Source organism: Thamnophis sirtalis, unplaced genomic scaffold, assembly GCF_051295495.1.
Source record: "Thamnophis sirtalis isolate CommonGarterSnake01/CBP01778 unplaced genomic scaffold, rThaSir2_p1.2 scaffold_3, whole genome shotgun sequence".
In the NCBI taxonomy this organism is placed as follows: domain Eukaryota; kingdom Metazoa; phylum Chordata; class Lepidosauria; order Squamata; family Natricidae; genus Thamnophis; species Thamnophis sirtalis.
Genome location: NW_028261383.1, coordinates 145,647,454 through 145,664,510, shown reverse-complemented (window position 1 = coordinate 145,664,510; position 17,057 = coordinate 145,647,454). Strand labels below are relative to the sequence as shown.

The 17,057-nt window shown below is 39.4% G+C and overlaps 1 protein-coding gene across 2 annotated transcripts in view; it reads left to right on the top strand.

The window, feature by feature from the left end:
* Nucleotides 1–17,057, top strand: part of TOM1L1 (target of myb1 like 1 membrane trafficking protein) — a 57,707-nt gene that overhangs the window by 2,763 nt on the left and 37,887 nt on the right. For both annotated transcript variants that reach the window (XM_087710336.1, XM_087710337.1), the window contains one exon: nt 8,015–8,093. In XM_087710336.1, coding sequence (XP_087566462.1) covers nt 8,015–8,093 — 79 coding nt within the window. The remainder of the gene's footprint in view (nt 1–8,014; nt 8,094–17,057) is intronic.

The window sequence follows — 17,057 nt, the reverse complement described above, 5'->3', positions numbered from 1 at the left end:
GTACACTGCTATCCCAGCACTGGGTGGCTTTGCTGACCCCCTAAGTCAGTTTTGTATCCAGAGACCCATCACTCGAGATGATTCGAGATGATGCTTCCCAAGTATTTGAAGCTGTTTGCCTTTCCCAACAGGTTATTATCAACAATGATTTTTGGGGGCTTTTTCCAAGATTTTTTCTTTGGACTTGTACTGCTGGTAAAGTACTTCACTTTTGTTCAGGCTGATAGTCAGGGCCAAAGAACATAGCAGCTTCTAGAATTTTGTTTATTATTTATTTATTTCTAATTTAGAATTTATTTTAAGAAGGAAAATAAATATATGTTAAAACCTTTCAGGTTCCCTCCACCAAAAGTTCCTGAAAACAATGCATTTGCAATTGGGAAGAAATTTACTGGAGTGGGGAGGGAGAAAAATCCGCCAATCAGACCGTGTAAAATTTGTGGTTTATCCATTTCAGCTTTATATGACGTTGTGGGGACTTCTGCATCTCTTGCGATGTATGCTAGGAGTTACCAATGTTCATCAAGTCCCTCTAGCTTACCTTTGAATATTACTAGAACTCTTCTGAGTACTAGCAAAAGTAGGGCTTGATTGGCATAAAACACAAGCAAAAGTTTCTTTCCATGCTGTGAAATTTTCACCTTGACATTTTTTAAAAAAATCACAGACAGCAAGAAAAGACTGGATTGAAAATTGGTATCGCTACGTGTTTTGATGTTGTGATTACTGTTGCCTCATGAGTTGGATTTGAATGTGAATTGTCCAGCGTCTCTGGAACAGAATATAAATGCTAATAAATAAATACTGTACATAATAAACAAGACAAATTGTATGTATTAGGCAATCCTAGCTTCCTGGTAGATGTACTTGCATCCTACCTCCTGTGAAAACTCTTTATTTGTTGTGCATATGTTCATTAAATGTGTCTGTAAATTAATGACAGTGTACACTTTGAAAACATGGTGAGTAAAGCAGTTCTATAATGGATTTAGAATGGGGTGTCCATCTGCTGGCTGGGGAATTCTGGAAGTTGAAACCCACAAGCCTTAAAGTTGCCAAGATTGGACACCTCTGATTTATAGGATCGGGCAAGTTTGGTTAGTGCCTTCACTGGTTTTTAGCATTTGAATAGATGTGAGCAATAAGAACTTTTCTTACCCCGGAATAAAAAGGTCAAGGTCAAGATTTCCCTGTTCAGCCATGTCTGATTCTAGGGGGTGATGCTCATCTCCGATTTCTTAGCTAAGTGAGCCAGCATTGCCCAAAAACATTTCCATGGTCATGTGGTCAGCTTGACTATATGCCAATGAAGCCCGGTGGCTCATGTGGTTAGGATGCTGGGTTGACAATTTGCAGCAGCAAATTGTTCAAAGCCCAAGTGTGTCAGGGTGAGCCCTTATCATTCTCTCCAATTCCTGCTCTCCTAGCAGTTCCGAAACGTGCAAACAAGAGTAGAATAACAGAGTTGGAAGGGACTTTGTAGGTTATCTAGTCCAACCCCCTGCTCAAGCAAGAGATCCTGCCTATACCATTTCTGATATGGCTATTCAGTCTCTTCTTTAAAGCTTCCAAGGATGAAGCTCCCACAACTTCCGAAGGCAAGCTGTTTGACACCCCTGCTTTAGAGCATTCATAAAGTAAGGTTTTTTTCATGTTTTATTTGTTTTATTTATATTACTTCCCATTTCCATCAAACTGTGTGTGGTCTGGATACAGTTATTTAAACAGTTATATAATCCACATATTTGTTATTATATTTGTTACAATAATGTTAATAATATAACTATATATTGATATAATTTGGTTGATTGCTCCCACCGTCAGTTTACTTCTAGGTTGACTCTCTCCTTGGTCAGTTTCCATCCATTATTCCTTGGCTGGCCTTCAGGTGCTTTGGAAAATAGGTTGACCCCTTCCTCTGTGTGGCAGCCCCTCAAATATTGGAACACTGCTATTATGTGACCCCTGGTCCTTCTCTTCACTAGACTAGCCATGCCCAGTTCCTACAACCATTCTTCATATGTTTTAGTCTCCAGTCCCCTAATGATCTTGGTTTCTCTTCTCTGCACTCTTTCTAGAGTCTCAATATCTTTTTAGTGTGGTGCCAAAATTGGATGCACTATTCTGGTTGTGATGTTACTAAGGCTTTATAGAGTGGTGTTAGTACCTCATGTGATTTTGATTGAATCCCTCTGTTAATACATTTTAGGATTGCATTGGCTTTTTTGGCTGCTCCCACATACTGCTGGCTCACATTTAATTGCACTAACACTTCAAGTTCCCTCTTACAGGTACTGCTATTAAGCCAAGTTTCACCCAATCCATATTTGTACTTTTGGCTTTTCTTGCATACATGTAAGACTTTACTTTTCGCTACATTGAATTTCATGTTGTTAGGGCCCGGTGTTCAAGTCTATCAAGATCCATCTAGATCTTGAGCCTGTCATCTAGGGTGTTGACTATTCCTGCCAGTTTAATATCATCTACAAATTTGATGAGTTCCCCTTCTATTCATCTAAGTTGTTTATGAAGATATTGAAGAATACCGGGCTTAAGACAGAACCGTGTGGTACCCACTGCTTCCTTCCTTCCTTCCATGTAGACATAGTACTATTAAGGACTACTCATTAAGTACGATTTGTCAACCAGTTACAAATCTATCTGGTGGTGATGCTACTTGTATCTAGCTTACCAAGAAATAGGTTATGATCTATAAATAAATAAATCGATACTGCTTTGGTGGGCTCATTCATAGGGAGATGAAAGGAGCCCCCAACTGTGAATCAGAAACCAGCAAAAATATTGCAATTAACAATTACATGACTGTGAGATGTGCAACTGATAATAAAAGTGAGCCAGTTGCAAAGCACCTGAACTGCAATCAGGTTGGATGGGTAACAGTTGTAACTTCAGATTTAGGTCATCACTATCTTTTACTGAAGTTGTTGCTAATTCAAATCATCTTTAAGCGAACTGTCATAAGACAAGGGCGACCTTTTAGTTACGTTGGTGTCCTGCCTTCAAAAAAATGCAGAAAAGTCCATTATCCTCAGAGTAATCCTGAGATGTATTTTTGCCTGAGAAAGAGTGTTTAGCTTGGTGAGCCTTATGACCGAGCCTTGTGACTAATTGACACCCATGCCAATGCTCAATCCATAAGCTGTATGTCAAGGAAACCTCTGAAGCAGGAATTGCAAGGCACCTAGCAGAAAACATCCTATTTGAGGTGTGTAACTTTGCAAAAAAGCAGCATGTGTTTTGAGCATGTAATTCTATATCCTGAGGCTTGTTGTTTAAGAGCTACAGTACTAGTTCAAATTGACTTTTTTAATTGTACCAATTAATTTTACGGTTTTTATGGGTGGGTCAGATTCTGTATTCAAAAGAGTTCTAGTAATATTCAAAACTCTCTCAAGTATGCACCCTATTTGCTAACTACTGCTATGTAGGGTAGCTTACCCTGATTTGCTTGAAGTGATGGTACCTCTTCTGCTATCATGCAAAAAAAAATCCCAAGAAACCAAGTTTAACCTACTTCATGTAACACAAGGATAGAGGCAAATGACATCTCTGTATTGATAGTATTGCATAAATGATGCAACTTGTCCTCCCATCAGATATCACAGCACAGAATTGCATTATTTGCATGACAATATGACACACTGATCTGTTATTGTGACTTGTAATGTATGTGGCTGCTGCAATGGGAAACTGTCATTAAAGTGCTGAGCTACAGTTACTAGCATTCCTTACCATTGGCCATGATTGTTGAAGACTACTGGGAATGATAGTTCAGAAACTCTGTAAGTCCAGAAATGTGTGGACATAGTTCAATGCAGAGGTGGGTTGCTCCCGGTTCGGCCCGGATCGGGCAAACCGATAGAAGTGGCGGTGGGAGACTCCTCCCACTCACCCAGACGCTTCTGCAAGTGCGCCTGAACTGGTAGTAAAAACATAGACAACCCACCACTGCTTCAATGTATGAAGTAGCAGTAAACACAACATTTAGAATCTTGGATGAGTTATTGGGGGCTGTATATCTGGGTCTTTGCATAATTTTTGAATGTAATTCTTCCCTTTACAGGCCCAGATACTGTGGTATCTCTTGGCTGCTTTTTCTCAGGAGAGAAAAATAATCAAACTTAGTCTTCTCTAACTGTGTGTGCTCTAGATGAGTTGCACTACATGGGTAGTCCTTGCTTAACAACCAGTTATTTTGAGAATGTTTGCAGTTATGTCCACAGAATGGGGTCCTTACAGTCCAGAAAATACCCCTGCTTTTCGTAAATGGTCACACCACGTTCTCCCTGCGGTCATGTGGCTGCATGCTGGGCAGATCAGCTTTGTGGCATTCCTCAACCATGTGACCACAATCCCAGCTAAAAATGCCCATTCAAATGAATGGGTTTATTAATAACTTCCACGTTCGTTTAACGATTACTGTGTTTACTTAAGAACCACCACCACAAAAAAAGAAAGGTCTGGAAATCACTTCCAGTCATGTGAATGCCTTGAGTTATGACTGTAACAATTTATGATGGTAATTCCAGGCTCAAATTACAAGGCAAGGGCTACCTGTAGTCCTATATCTTTAACCAGCATAGCCAAAGAGAGTTACAGTCCCACATATTTTGAAGACAGCAGTCTGTGAGAATCATTGCTTCAAAGAGCAATTTTTGCTCAAAGCAAAATTGGAATAAAATAAGCTTTGTCTCTTACTGTTTGCTCCTAAGATATAGGTTGATGTTTATATGCACTTAGAAGAATTGCTTATTGCTAACCCTCGGTTTATTTGTTCTGGGATGGGTTTTGTGTTTTTGGTAGGGATTATTCTCTGGAATCCAGCCATGGCCTTTTCTTTGTACTTTAGCAGTAGAACCTGTTCTTCCTTTTAAAAGTGTTTCCTGGATGGCTTATTAAAAGAATAATAATAATAATAATAATAATAAAGCAACAAACCAGCAACAAACCAAATCAGCAAAAAAAAAAAAAAAAAAGCAACACATAGTGACAACAGTATTATTGCTGTCCGTGCTACTGCCTGTGGACTTAAACCTCTAAGCAATTTCCAACCACGCAAAGAAAATTGGCACATTGTTTTGAAAGACATCTCAGTTTAATTTAATTTGATTGCCTACTCTTATTAGATTCTGGGTGGCTTGCAAAACCCAGAAAGAATAGATTAAAAACAATCAAAACATACACAGGCAGCCCATATCAAAACACTAGGCCATGTAGATATGAAGGGCCCTCTACAAATACCTCAGCTAAACATGTTAACCTCAGATAAAAGCTAGTTTTTAAAGTTCTTTCAGGACTCCAGGAGGGTGAGTGCCTTTCATATCTCTGAGAGATGTTTTGCAGAGGGCAGGCATTGTGACAGAGAAGGCATACTTCCTCTATCCCACTGATGGCTAACCTTTTTGTCGTCGTGTGCTGAAAGCGTGCATGCACACACCCATAATGCAATGTGTGCGCGACTGCCCCCTGGTGCGCTCTGTCCCTAGTGCATGCATGTGTGACTCCCCTGCATGCCCACTCCTGTGCATGTGCATGTGTCTCCTGCATGCACCCCGTGCATGCACTGCAGAGACCCAAAAACCAGCTGGCCGGCTGGAGGTGTGCGCACATGTGCGGTAGAGCTGAGCTGAGCGACAGCTTGCTTGCCCGCAGAGAGAGCTCTGTGTGCCACCATCACGGCTCTGTCCTATAGTAGAAGGGACCTACAGTGTAACCCATTCTATGTAAATGTACCAGGCAGTATCAATTGAAGATAGACAGTACTTCGGATAACCAGGCCATATGCCACTAAGGGCTTTATGTTACTCTTCTGAAACTGTCTTTACATCTTCAACTTGGGGAGTTATACAGTACCTGCTCCCTTTCCTAACTATACTAACTTAAGATTGATGGGAGTTTTCAGTCAGAATACCTGGAGGGAACAAGTTTGAGGGAGAATCACCTAGAGTTGATGTGAATTTTTCTTTGCTTGTCCGTTCAATGTTCAGAGAGCAGAAGAAATAAAAAAGAAACAACATTCTGGGTTTTTGTTTCCCCGAAAACTTGCCAACTTTCTTTGGATCTGCATAACCACAGACATCTGTGGGCTTAGCTAAAGAGAAGCCATGTTCACAGGGGGAAATAGGATTATATGAGTTTTGGTTTGGTTTATGTGTCAGTCAATGAGAATATCCAGTGTTTAGCAACCCTTAAGCCTGTATCCAGTTCAGCATTTGAAATTATTTCACTAAAGGCTGGTCATTTAACAGTTGGTTGGTATCATTATCCTTAAATCTAGATGAGCAACAAAGATAGCCACCATTAAGCTTAGATTTACCAGGATCAGCAGAATATGCCAGTTTACAAAGCATTAAAAATGCAAATGTTCTCTTGCCACAGAGAAAATTCACCCCTGAGGGGGGGAAATGCTCTAAAGCAAGGGTGCCCAAACTTGGCAACTTTAAGAGTTGTGGACTTCAGCTCCCAGAATTCTCCAGCCAGCATAGCTGAAGTCCACAAGTCTAAAGTTGCCAAGTTTGGGCACCCCTGCTCTAACGTCGTGCTTTTCCATTTGTATTTATGAGTGTCAGAAGTGGCTTGAAGGCAACATAAGGTTTCATGCAGCATTGGAAAGCCACCTTTCAAAAGTAAACAGGATGTGACTTTGAAGTCCATTGTTGATGCCTTACGTTTCTGCAAGGCTTAAACGGGCCATTTCACCGTCCAAAAATACAACACAGTCCCTCAAATGAACTAGTGTGGCATAATAAGATATAAGAGCTGAAGTGGCGCAGTGGTTAAATGCAGCACTACAGGCTACTTCATCTGACTGCAGTTCTGCAGTTCGGCTGTTCAAATCTCACTGGCTCAGGGTTGACTCAGCCTTCCATCCTTCCGAGGTGGGTAAAATGAGGACCCGGATTGTTGTTGGGGGCAATATGCTGACTCTGTAAACCGCTTAGAGAGGGCTGAAAGCCCTATGAAGCGGTATATAAGTCTAACTGCTATAATGGATAAAATATTGGATTAAGAGTAGGGAGATCCAGGTTTGAGTTCCTGACCTCAATCATGGGAGCTGTTTCTCATAAGTTTGTTGCTTTATGTTTTATTGTTATTTTTTGGAAAATAGGATTGTGTCCACACAGACACAGACACAGACACACACACACACTTACACACACACTTACACACACACGCTTACTGTTACTGTAAAGGATAAGGATATGCAAATAGAAGCAGGCTGGATTTTCAGTAGTTAAATACTTTGGAGGCTAATGGAAGCAGGGAGTAGATTCAGAATTTATCTCGGTGTCACTCTGAATATAATCTTTTATTGTTTTGTTTTTATTCTCTTTCATATTGATGAGTATTATTTTCCATGCCTCCAGGAAAGGCATCTTACTTACAGCACTGACTGTTAGGCATGCTATACAGCATTTGGGGCTGATGGGACTTGGAATTCAACATTTTGATAAGCCTATAGGATTCCTACTGTAGACAGAAATGATGCACTGAGTTTGGGAACCATTTCAGCGAAGCTTGTGTAGTGTCCCCAATGGCGGGATATCCAACCTTCTGTAATAGGGATGCTATGTAGTCAACTATAAATTAACATTTACAAATATAAATCATCTCGGACATCAGGTCATGCAGATGTTGGAAATTAGTTATCTAGTGTACAAATTTCTGTAATGGAATGAAAAAATTATTCTTTGGCAAGACATAAATGTATGTCGGATGGGCAGCTCTGGCCATTTTAGGACCTGAAATCCATGAGTCATAAAGTTGCCATAGCTGCCCACCTCTAGTGTATGTACTCTCAACACACAACTCATCTTTGTCACTGAAGTGGCCACCTTGCTTTATTCCTGTTTTGATTTAATTTTTCTCTTTGGGGATTTTTCATTTCAGCAATCTTAATTCTTTATTTTCAGCTAACATTATAAGAGAAATAATATATATGTAGAATTGTAATGATCAGTATGTTTTCTGGTTTTATTTCTTCTAACCACAGACCCAAGGATGCAGTGAGAGCACTTAAAAAAAGGCTTTCCAAAAACTGTAATCACGTGGAGATTCATCTTACCTTGTCCGTAAGTACAACACGTTTGGTCCTCATAAAATATTTGCACAGCATAGGATAGAATTTGTAGCAGTTTTCCAGACAAGTGTGTTGCTGAAATATTAGCACAGTTTTCTGAAGCATCAAAAGTCAGCTTCATGGGACAGAAGTTGCCATTTTGGAATTAAATTTGAACTATCATTTGGATCCCCTTTAGTTCGATAGGCAGAGGACTGCTCCTCCCATTGAGAGTAGGAGAAGTGCTTTGTATACTTCACTTGCTTCTCAGACAAATGGCAAGGGAAGGAAAACTAAAGCAGAATACACTCTTACAAGTTTTAGGTTCCAGCACTGTAGCCTGGAAATTAATTTAGAACCTCCAGTTCTACTTACTATTAGTTTTATAGGGTGCTAGTTGTTCAAGAGCTCAAGACAGTTTCCATTCCCTACATTTTTACCATTATATAGTAGCAGGCCTCTGAATGATTGAGAATTACTTATTCAGAGCTAACCTGGGATATTGTGTGCTGAGGGGGGACTAGAGTCTAGCTCTCCACACTTAACCACTATATTAATATCCTTCTCCTCCACCTCCTCCCCACTTCTCTTGAATAAATATGGAAGTACAAAGCACCCAATTTAAAATAAACAGAAATTTAAGCAATGTTCAGAGTTCTAAGTTTTTTTTTTTAACATTCTAGTTTTATCCAACCCACTCTAAAGTAGAAAGCTTAGCATCTTTAATCAGCATATTGCCTCATATTTTCTTTTTAAACTAAGTATTTGGAAAGTTTGGAAGAAAAAGAATGACATCCTATTAAAGGAATTGTTGCTTAACCACAAAACTCTCTTGAGTTTTCCACTTTACAGTGGGCTGTAATATCTTTACCCGCTAGTATCAAGTACTATGAGAATATTATTGAACCAAGTCCATTGATACATGTAGTTTTAACTACACAAAGGTGTTGTTAGCTCAGAATCCGTTCACACAGAAAAGAGATGTTTATTTTGCAGTTTAAAAACGTCTTACATTATTTTATCTGTTAAGTCAATATGAAAAATTAATGTATGTTTGTTCGTGTATTTCTGTCTTTGTTGAGTTTTAATTGAGGGAGAAACTATTTGAATAACTAGATTAAAACTTTATTATAACTTAACTAAGATATAGGATGCTGGGAGTTATACTTTAATAATTATTACTGGGCAACAGTTCACTTTTGCTTTATTTGCAGGCATCTATAGTCTTTCATTTCAATGTCACAGTGCTGGATGGAAGCTTTATATTTTCAAAATCATAATTCATTATCTGATTGTTATGTTAAAAATATATGCAAGTTAAACCATGGTATTTTAGCAATAATAATATTTATATTATATGTTTGAACAGGCTACAGCTTGTTCCGCAAATCATAATTGCACTTCATCTATGATTTAATGTGATACATGAACCAAGTCATAAGCCGTTGAAAGGAGTTTAAGATAAACACATATAAGGATCTCTGTCTTGTGCATTTAGCCACCAGCCCAGTTTCCAGGATGTTGTAGGAAATAACATGCAATTTTAAAAAGTGGAGTTAAATGGCACGAGAGCCCATTTAGTGCAGGCACTTGGCTAGCAACTGGAAGACTGTGAGTTCTGATTCTGCCTTAAGCCAAGCTGTGTGACCATGGGCCACGCTCTCTCAACTCTTGGGAGCAAGCAAGGGCAAATCACTTATGGAAAAAAAAATACTTGCCAAATAATAACAAGTAGGTGTGAGTTAGAAATACTTGGAGCAAAAAAAAAAAAAGAATTTCCTGTATAGTAGCCCAGTCTGATATTTTAATGATGTTGTGTAACATTCCTATGTAGGCTGTAATCGAGGCCAGTATGGTCAAACAGTGATAGCAGTTAAGGAGGTTAAGGCAATGTAGGCTGGTCCATTGCTTGAACTTATATATAGTAATTGTAATGGTAGACAGATTCAAATTTCTATGCTTTTTTTTTAAAGTCACTAATGGTTCCAATGATTGATAGTTCTTGTTCACAGGATTACCTGCCTCGTTGTTTGTAATATAAGACACAACTTTTGGAATTTGAGGAATTTGCTTTTCAAAATAATGATTACCACACTGTATGAATGAATTCCTACTGATTTAAATTTCCCCCAAGGTTTGATACCGCCTAATGTTTGAATCCTTCCTTTCAAATATTACAGAACTGCAATAATGGATATTTTCCCCAAATGAGTACGATACCTTTCACTCCTAACTTGCACCTGTCATCCTGATTAATTTGCAGACAGTTTTAGAATGTGTGAAGTGTTGTAGACCACTATTAATCTTGTTATCATGTATTATTTTTCTTCATATACATATGTACATACATACACATACACAAACACATACGCGCACACACACAGAACAAGGATACACAATTATATCCAGCCTCTACTGTAATTAATAATTATTCATCATTTGAGAAATGTGAAAAATAGCAGGGGTCCCTTGAGATTTCATGTCCTATAAGAAAATAGAGGCATTTTTTATCTAGTGGTCTTTCAATTGGGGATGGCAGATGCATTAAAACAGTGATGGTGAACCTTTTTCTTATGGCGTGCCAAAATTGTATGTGCGCTATTGCACATGCCAACATGCCCACTAAATCCTCCCCGCCCATCTTTGCATGTGTGTGCAACCCCCCGCGCATGCACGCACAACCCCATCCCAGGCTCTGGATGCTTTTCTGAAGCTTAGAGAGGGTGAAAAACTTTCCTGAAGCCTGGGGAGAAAAACAGCCCCAACGTGCCAACTGGAAGTTCGGAAACAATCCGTTTCCAGCTTCCGGGGGGGGCAGGGGACGTCGTTTTTGCCCTCCCCAGGCTTCAGGAAAACCTCCGGAGACTGAGGAGGGTGAAAAACAGCCCCAATGGGCCAACTGGAAGTTGATTCCCAAACTCCAGAAGGGTAAAAAATCATCCGGCTCGGCATGCCACCTGTGGCAAACGTGTCATAGGTTCACCATCACAGCCTTAAAATATTAAATGGAATAAATGAATAATCATACCCACCATTTCAGAATTCTTTCAGCAGAATCAAGTTTGTAGATGTGTGTTTCTGTCTCGGGGATTTCTTGCAGAAATGATTTTTGAATTATAAAAAATCCATACACTTTTATAAATTGGGAAAGAGCCAATTTGATGTCGTGGTTAAGGCATAAGGCTAGAGACCATCTTAGCCACCCAGCTGCATAACTTTGGGCTAGCCCCTCTCTGTCTCAGCCCTAGGATCAGGGAAACACAAAATACTTCTGAAATCTTGCCAGAAAAAAAAAATGTAAGGACTTGTTCAAGCATTCCCCAGGACTCATCTGTCTGCCTATGGGCCTTTTTCTTGAGGAATTCTTATAGAGAGGTATCATGAAAAATAAAATGCTGAAGTGTTCACAAAAAAAGGATAAGATAGGGAGAAATCTGAATATTATGCCAAATTTCAGGGTCTGTGTAATCATGCAGCATTTGATCAGCAATGAATACAGGTGAAAACAAGATGCTTGCTACCTCTGTGTCTTAGGAGAAAATAGTATTGTGCAATGTGTGTGTGTGTTACTAACTTCTCTGCTTAATCAGAGGAGTTTATTAGGGATGATTATCAGATGTGCAGGAGCACACTTATTTATTGCATATTCTGCTTTTCTTCTGGTAACTTGTGGAGCAGGACAATTATCAGCAGAGTTGAGCTAATAATTTGGGTTGATCAGTGGCCAACATTTTCCAGACATCAATTTGGACAGCCTTAGTATGTTATGCTGGATTGGAGATTCAGATTCTTGGGTATGTCGACACACTTCTGTGCCCCCACCCTCTTCTTAGTAACTCTGAGTCACTACTGTAAGTATTTTGAAGTTCTTCTGAGTTGCGAACATATGCATTTTTTTATTTATAAAAAAACAGCCTTTGCTTCCTCTTGGCATGTGGATTAGATATCAAACTATCTGCCTTTTATTTATTTTCCCCTGCTTGCTCAGCACACCGTAATGTATGCCTTGAAAATGCCTTGGGATAATTTATCTAGAGATTTACTCTGCAGATGTTAATTTGCCACATGGAGTTTAAATAAAGAAAATCCTATATATTTTTATAGCTGTATGAGTTGGTGGAAGTTGGGAACATGACTGAGCTGCAAGTAATTTCTACAAGCAACAGTAAAGGCAACTTTTCAACAAGATTTTTCTTCTGCCCAATTCAGCACATTATTTCTGTACCTCTGTTAAAGAGTCAAAATTAGGAATTTGAAACTGGACATATTGTTATGTACTTGGTTTTTTAAGGCACAAGGGAGTTTTGATATTTGAGTGATGAAAAAATGGAGACTAAAACATGATGAAAATGACAATAGATATAACATTGAGACAAAATGCCCCCCCCCCAATTCCATGACTCACCTGTAAAGATTATTTTTTCATCGATTAAAAGAAGTAATATTTACAAATCAATATTACGGAGTTTTGTTTGTGGTGGGCCTTAGAAGAATACTTAGGGGAACAAGCAGCCACAAATCTTCACTGTTTACAATATTTGCAAAACATAGTAAGAAGGAATATTTTTAGATAGGCAGCCAAGATCTCTGTGTGGTTAGATAACCTCCTTTATTAATAATAAACTTTGGGTGTGTCAGACCTGTTTTCGTGGGAGATTACCTAATGGTTTAATGTAAATAAACAAGTTGCTGGATTTACTGGAGCCTTGATAATTCTCTAGGTTTTTGTCAGTCTGTTTATATGGTTTTTGCAGCAGTAGTAATCTAAGTGTTAATTGAAAGATCCTGCTGCTTTGGGTCACTATAAAGAAGATCTATGGAAGATAAATGTTTTCCCAGGCAAATCTGATTTTAGGGATCTGGATGTCATGGTACCACAGCTTTCTCAAATGCAATTGCACAATTCCCATATTAAATGGCTGGATTAGACAGAATGAGAAGATGACCGTTTGAAACAATAATGGGATTACAAATTAGAATCAAGAAGTTTATACCCCTTGAAGGATAGAAGCTTGAAATAGGGCTTTAGGGATAAACGGGAGGGAGAAAAATAGTCTCTCACTTACAGTGATGTCCTCTTTGTAATGAGCTGCATCATTATATGCTACCTGGAACCAAAAGGTGTCTTTAAATTTGTTAATGTAAGGACAACCCTAGTGGGGTTGCATCTGAAAAAGACATTCCTTTCTTCTTGTCTCCCACAGCTGGCTAGGTGTGAGGATTTGGGGCAGGGATTGATGTTTTGATTTACAGGCAGATCTTCTAAGAATGCAACATTCCCAATTTGTAATCTGAAGCACTGACATTGAGAAATTTAATGTATTTTGACCTATGTAAATTGAATGGAAGATAGGTACCTCCATTTCATCATTCATTAGATTTACATCCTGCCTTTCAGGGACGTGCAGCCAGAGGAGGCAGAGCCTCACCACTGTCATCATGAAAAGAAAAAAAATGTAAAAGGAAAAAGGCAAGAGCTGAGGTCAGGCTGAGCTAGTTGCTGCCAGAGTCACCATGGATGACTCTGCTTAATGCTTAACTGTTTAAAAAAGCCTTTAAAAAAGTGCCCTCTACAGGAGGAGGCAGGAGAACGACGTGCCTCATCTAGTCTGACTTTAGGCATTTTATGATCACTCGAGCAGAGTTAAGCAAGGGTTAAAAGCCTAAAAATTCCTGACGTAAGTGAGGCATGTCGTTCTCCTGCCTCCTCCTATAGAGGGTGCTTTTTTAGAGGCTTTTTTAAAACAGTTAAGCAGAGTCATCCACATGATGACTCTGGCAGCAACTAGCTCAGCCTGACCTCAGCTCTTGCCTTTTTCCTTTTACATTTTTTTTTCTTTTCATGATGGCAGGCAAGAGCAGAGTTGAAATCCTCTCTGAAACAGCTGGAAAAGGTACGTGTGGGTTGGAGGGAGGAGGAGGAATTCAAACTTCATCCTCAAGTGTAGATCCCTCCCCAAGTGTAGTTTGATTGCAGGCCTTTTCAAACAAACACACACACACACACACACACACACACACACACACACACACACACACCTGGATAAAACTATATAAACCCAGCTTCACTGATTACAAGTTTGAAAAGGCAACGTGGCTCTGCCTGCAATCAAAGGCTTGGATCGGCTCCAATCCAACTTCTGTGTTTGTGTTTGTTTGAGAGTGAGTGGGGGTAGGAGAGAGAGTCCAATCCAACTTCTCTGTGTGCGTGTGTCTGTTTGAGAGAGGGAGGAGGAAGGGAGAGAGGGTAGAAGGAGGGGGAGGGAGAAGAAAAAGAATGAAGGAAACTTTTTTGCAAAGGAGAAAAACAAATCCTGTTGCTTTAAATCGGAACTAAGCATGCCTGGCTGTGGAAGTGTGGGAGTTGAAGTCCACAAGTCTAAAAAAATTTGAAACCCCCGTGTCAGTGCCTCACCAGCCATAAACTTCACCGCACGTCACTGCTGCCTTTCATCCAATTAGAATGACACTTAATATTGGAACTTGCATGTCACTCCAACCCTAAAGCAGATTGTTTGATTTGGCTTGCCAAGTTTCATGAACTTCAGCCATTGCGGTCTTTAAATTATTGTTTATGGTTTGGGTAATGATGATGAACCTGGCCAATGATTTCCTCAGCAAAACATATTTAAATAAACAGTGGCCCTAATCCAAAGAATGATTCTGACCAAAGTGTATTTAGGGTGGGGTACAACTTTAATACAGTGCCACTAAATTGGCTTGCATTGTGTTTCATGTTAGCACTAATTGTAACAGCCAGCTATGGACTAGTAGCAAGATGCAAAGCTTCTTGAAGTACAGGGAGAAGACCAGCTATAAATGGGCAGAGTGTCTACACCAACATCACAGAGGCCTTTCCAGCAATCCAGAATCTCCTTAGGAAACAGAAGAACAATGTGTAACTCCTGTGATGGTCGCTCTAGTTCACGGATGTCAAACCTGTGGCATCACATGACGTATCATGCCTTTTTTTCCTTCGCAGAGCTAGGGTGGGTGTAGCCTGTGCATTCAGCCCACGGGGTGCCAGTTTGACACCCCTGCTTTAGATAGTCTGAGTTATTAGTGTAAGCAGTTACTTTCTTTAACATGGAAATGAGTGCCATGTGGCCATCCAGGTATTGTTGAACTGCAATTCAGTTTTGTATTTTCATTACCATTTCAACAACATTAGGAGGGTCAGCTTGGTAATATTTTTTGGTCCCTTCTCTACTGTTCACCAGTGTCACCAGTGGTGGGATTCAGCCAGTTCGTACCATTTCGGGAGAATCAGTTGTTAACTTTCTGAGCAGTTTGGTGAACTGGTTGTTGGAAGAAATCATTAGAGCAGAGAACCGGTTGTTAAATTACTTGAATCCAACAGCTGGGTGTCACCGAGTAAGTAAGAAGCTCACACTGATTTATTAAGGACTAAATTTTCTCTGGGCATTTAATATTAAAGGATTTGTGTTTAAAACAATCCATTCAGCTACCTGAAATTCTCTGTAATGTAGGGTGAACTACTTTCTCTCCATCCAGATAGTCAAACAAACAATTTGAGGTCCTGTTTCCATTAGTGAGGTGATATAATCTTATTTAAATGGCTCCATTTTGTTTGGAATATGCTTGTAGTGTTTGCCTGAAATCTATCACTGTGCAAACAGAACTGTGCTTTCATGAAAATATTTCCTCCACACCCTTCCCAATCTGCGTCCCTACCCTCCAGAGCAGTTTTGAGAACAAATGTTGGGCTGGAACAGAAAGGAAAACTTGGGCCCACTTTTCATTTCACTGACTAAATAATTCCATTAGCAAAACAGAACAAAACTCATTCAGGATCACTGCTGTATTTCCTGTGAAATAAATAGAAAAGTTGCACATTAGGTGGAACCAATATTCCCCAGGAAGCTGTAGAATTACCACCTTCAATGGAAACTATCTGGTTTGACAGTCTATCAAAGTTGTACAGAATTAATGATTCTTAACTTTGTTTCAATAAGTTGTTTGATAGCCCAGGAGACCCACTTCTAGCTTTTTTCCAGGTCTTGGCACTGCAGCTATAATTGCTTTCTCCTTCCCATTTTGACCTGCAGGCAAAATGTTCTTCATCAAATGCAAGCAGTACTTCTCAAGGTTTTGGCAAGTAGGTTGCATCTTTAGAGATTAGCTTCCTTCTCCATTGCTGGAAAATGGCCTTTCCTATTAGTATGCAATCCTTGCCTGCCTGGGGCAACACCCCCCCTCCCCCAACTATTTTTCTTTCTTTCCTTAATTGTGCAAGATGCTGTGGAGAAGTTCTTAAGATGCCTTAAGTGAGGGAAAGTTTATTTGTAAAAACAAGTGATTGTGAACAAGTATCATAAGAATCTTTTCTTGTGTATCTCTGGCAAAAAATCAAATCTTATAGATGCTAGCTGCACATAACAATAATAAAGTTTGTTCCTTTATTATTTTCATCCATTTATTCTGTTAATTATATATAAATGCATCAGCTTCATTTTCTTGCTTCTCTGTTATCATTCTGCTCTTTTAGAACCCTGTCATAATTGTATTTTCTTGCTTCAGGCAAGATCTTAATAGTGGGAATACAGATCTAGGAATGACAGCTCAAGTCCATCAACATCCTCTGATTTATTCTAACATGCCTCTTTTTTACATCTGTGTTCTTCGAGCTGCCACTACTGACTAATTTACCTTCATAAAAGCCATGTCAGGTTGCACTGCTAGAGATACAAATAGTTGTTCCAAACTGCAATGGATCAATGGTATGATCAGAAACAATAGCTTCCCATGTTATGCCTTATATGGGCTTGTATTCTTGTGGATCATTTGTGGATCTTCTGCTTTTATTGTAGTCATAAAGTAACATAGGCTGCTTTAGGATGGCTCTGCTGCTGGACAAAGTGAAATGGCCAAATAAGGCAGAAGAAGGGACAAGGAGTCATAACTGGTGAGAGACCTTGAAGAAAAGTTTTGTGTGCCATCACAACTTGTTTTTTAT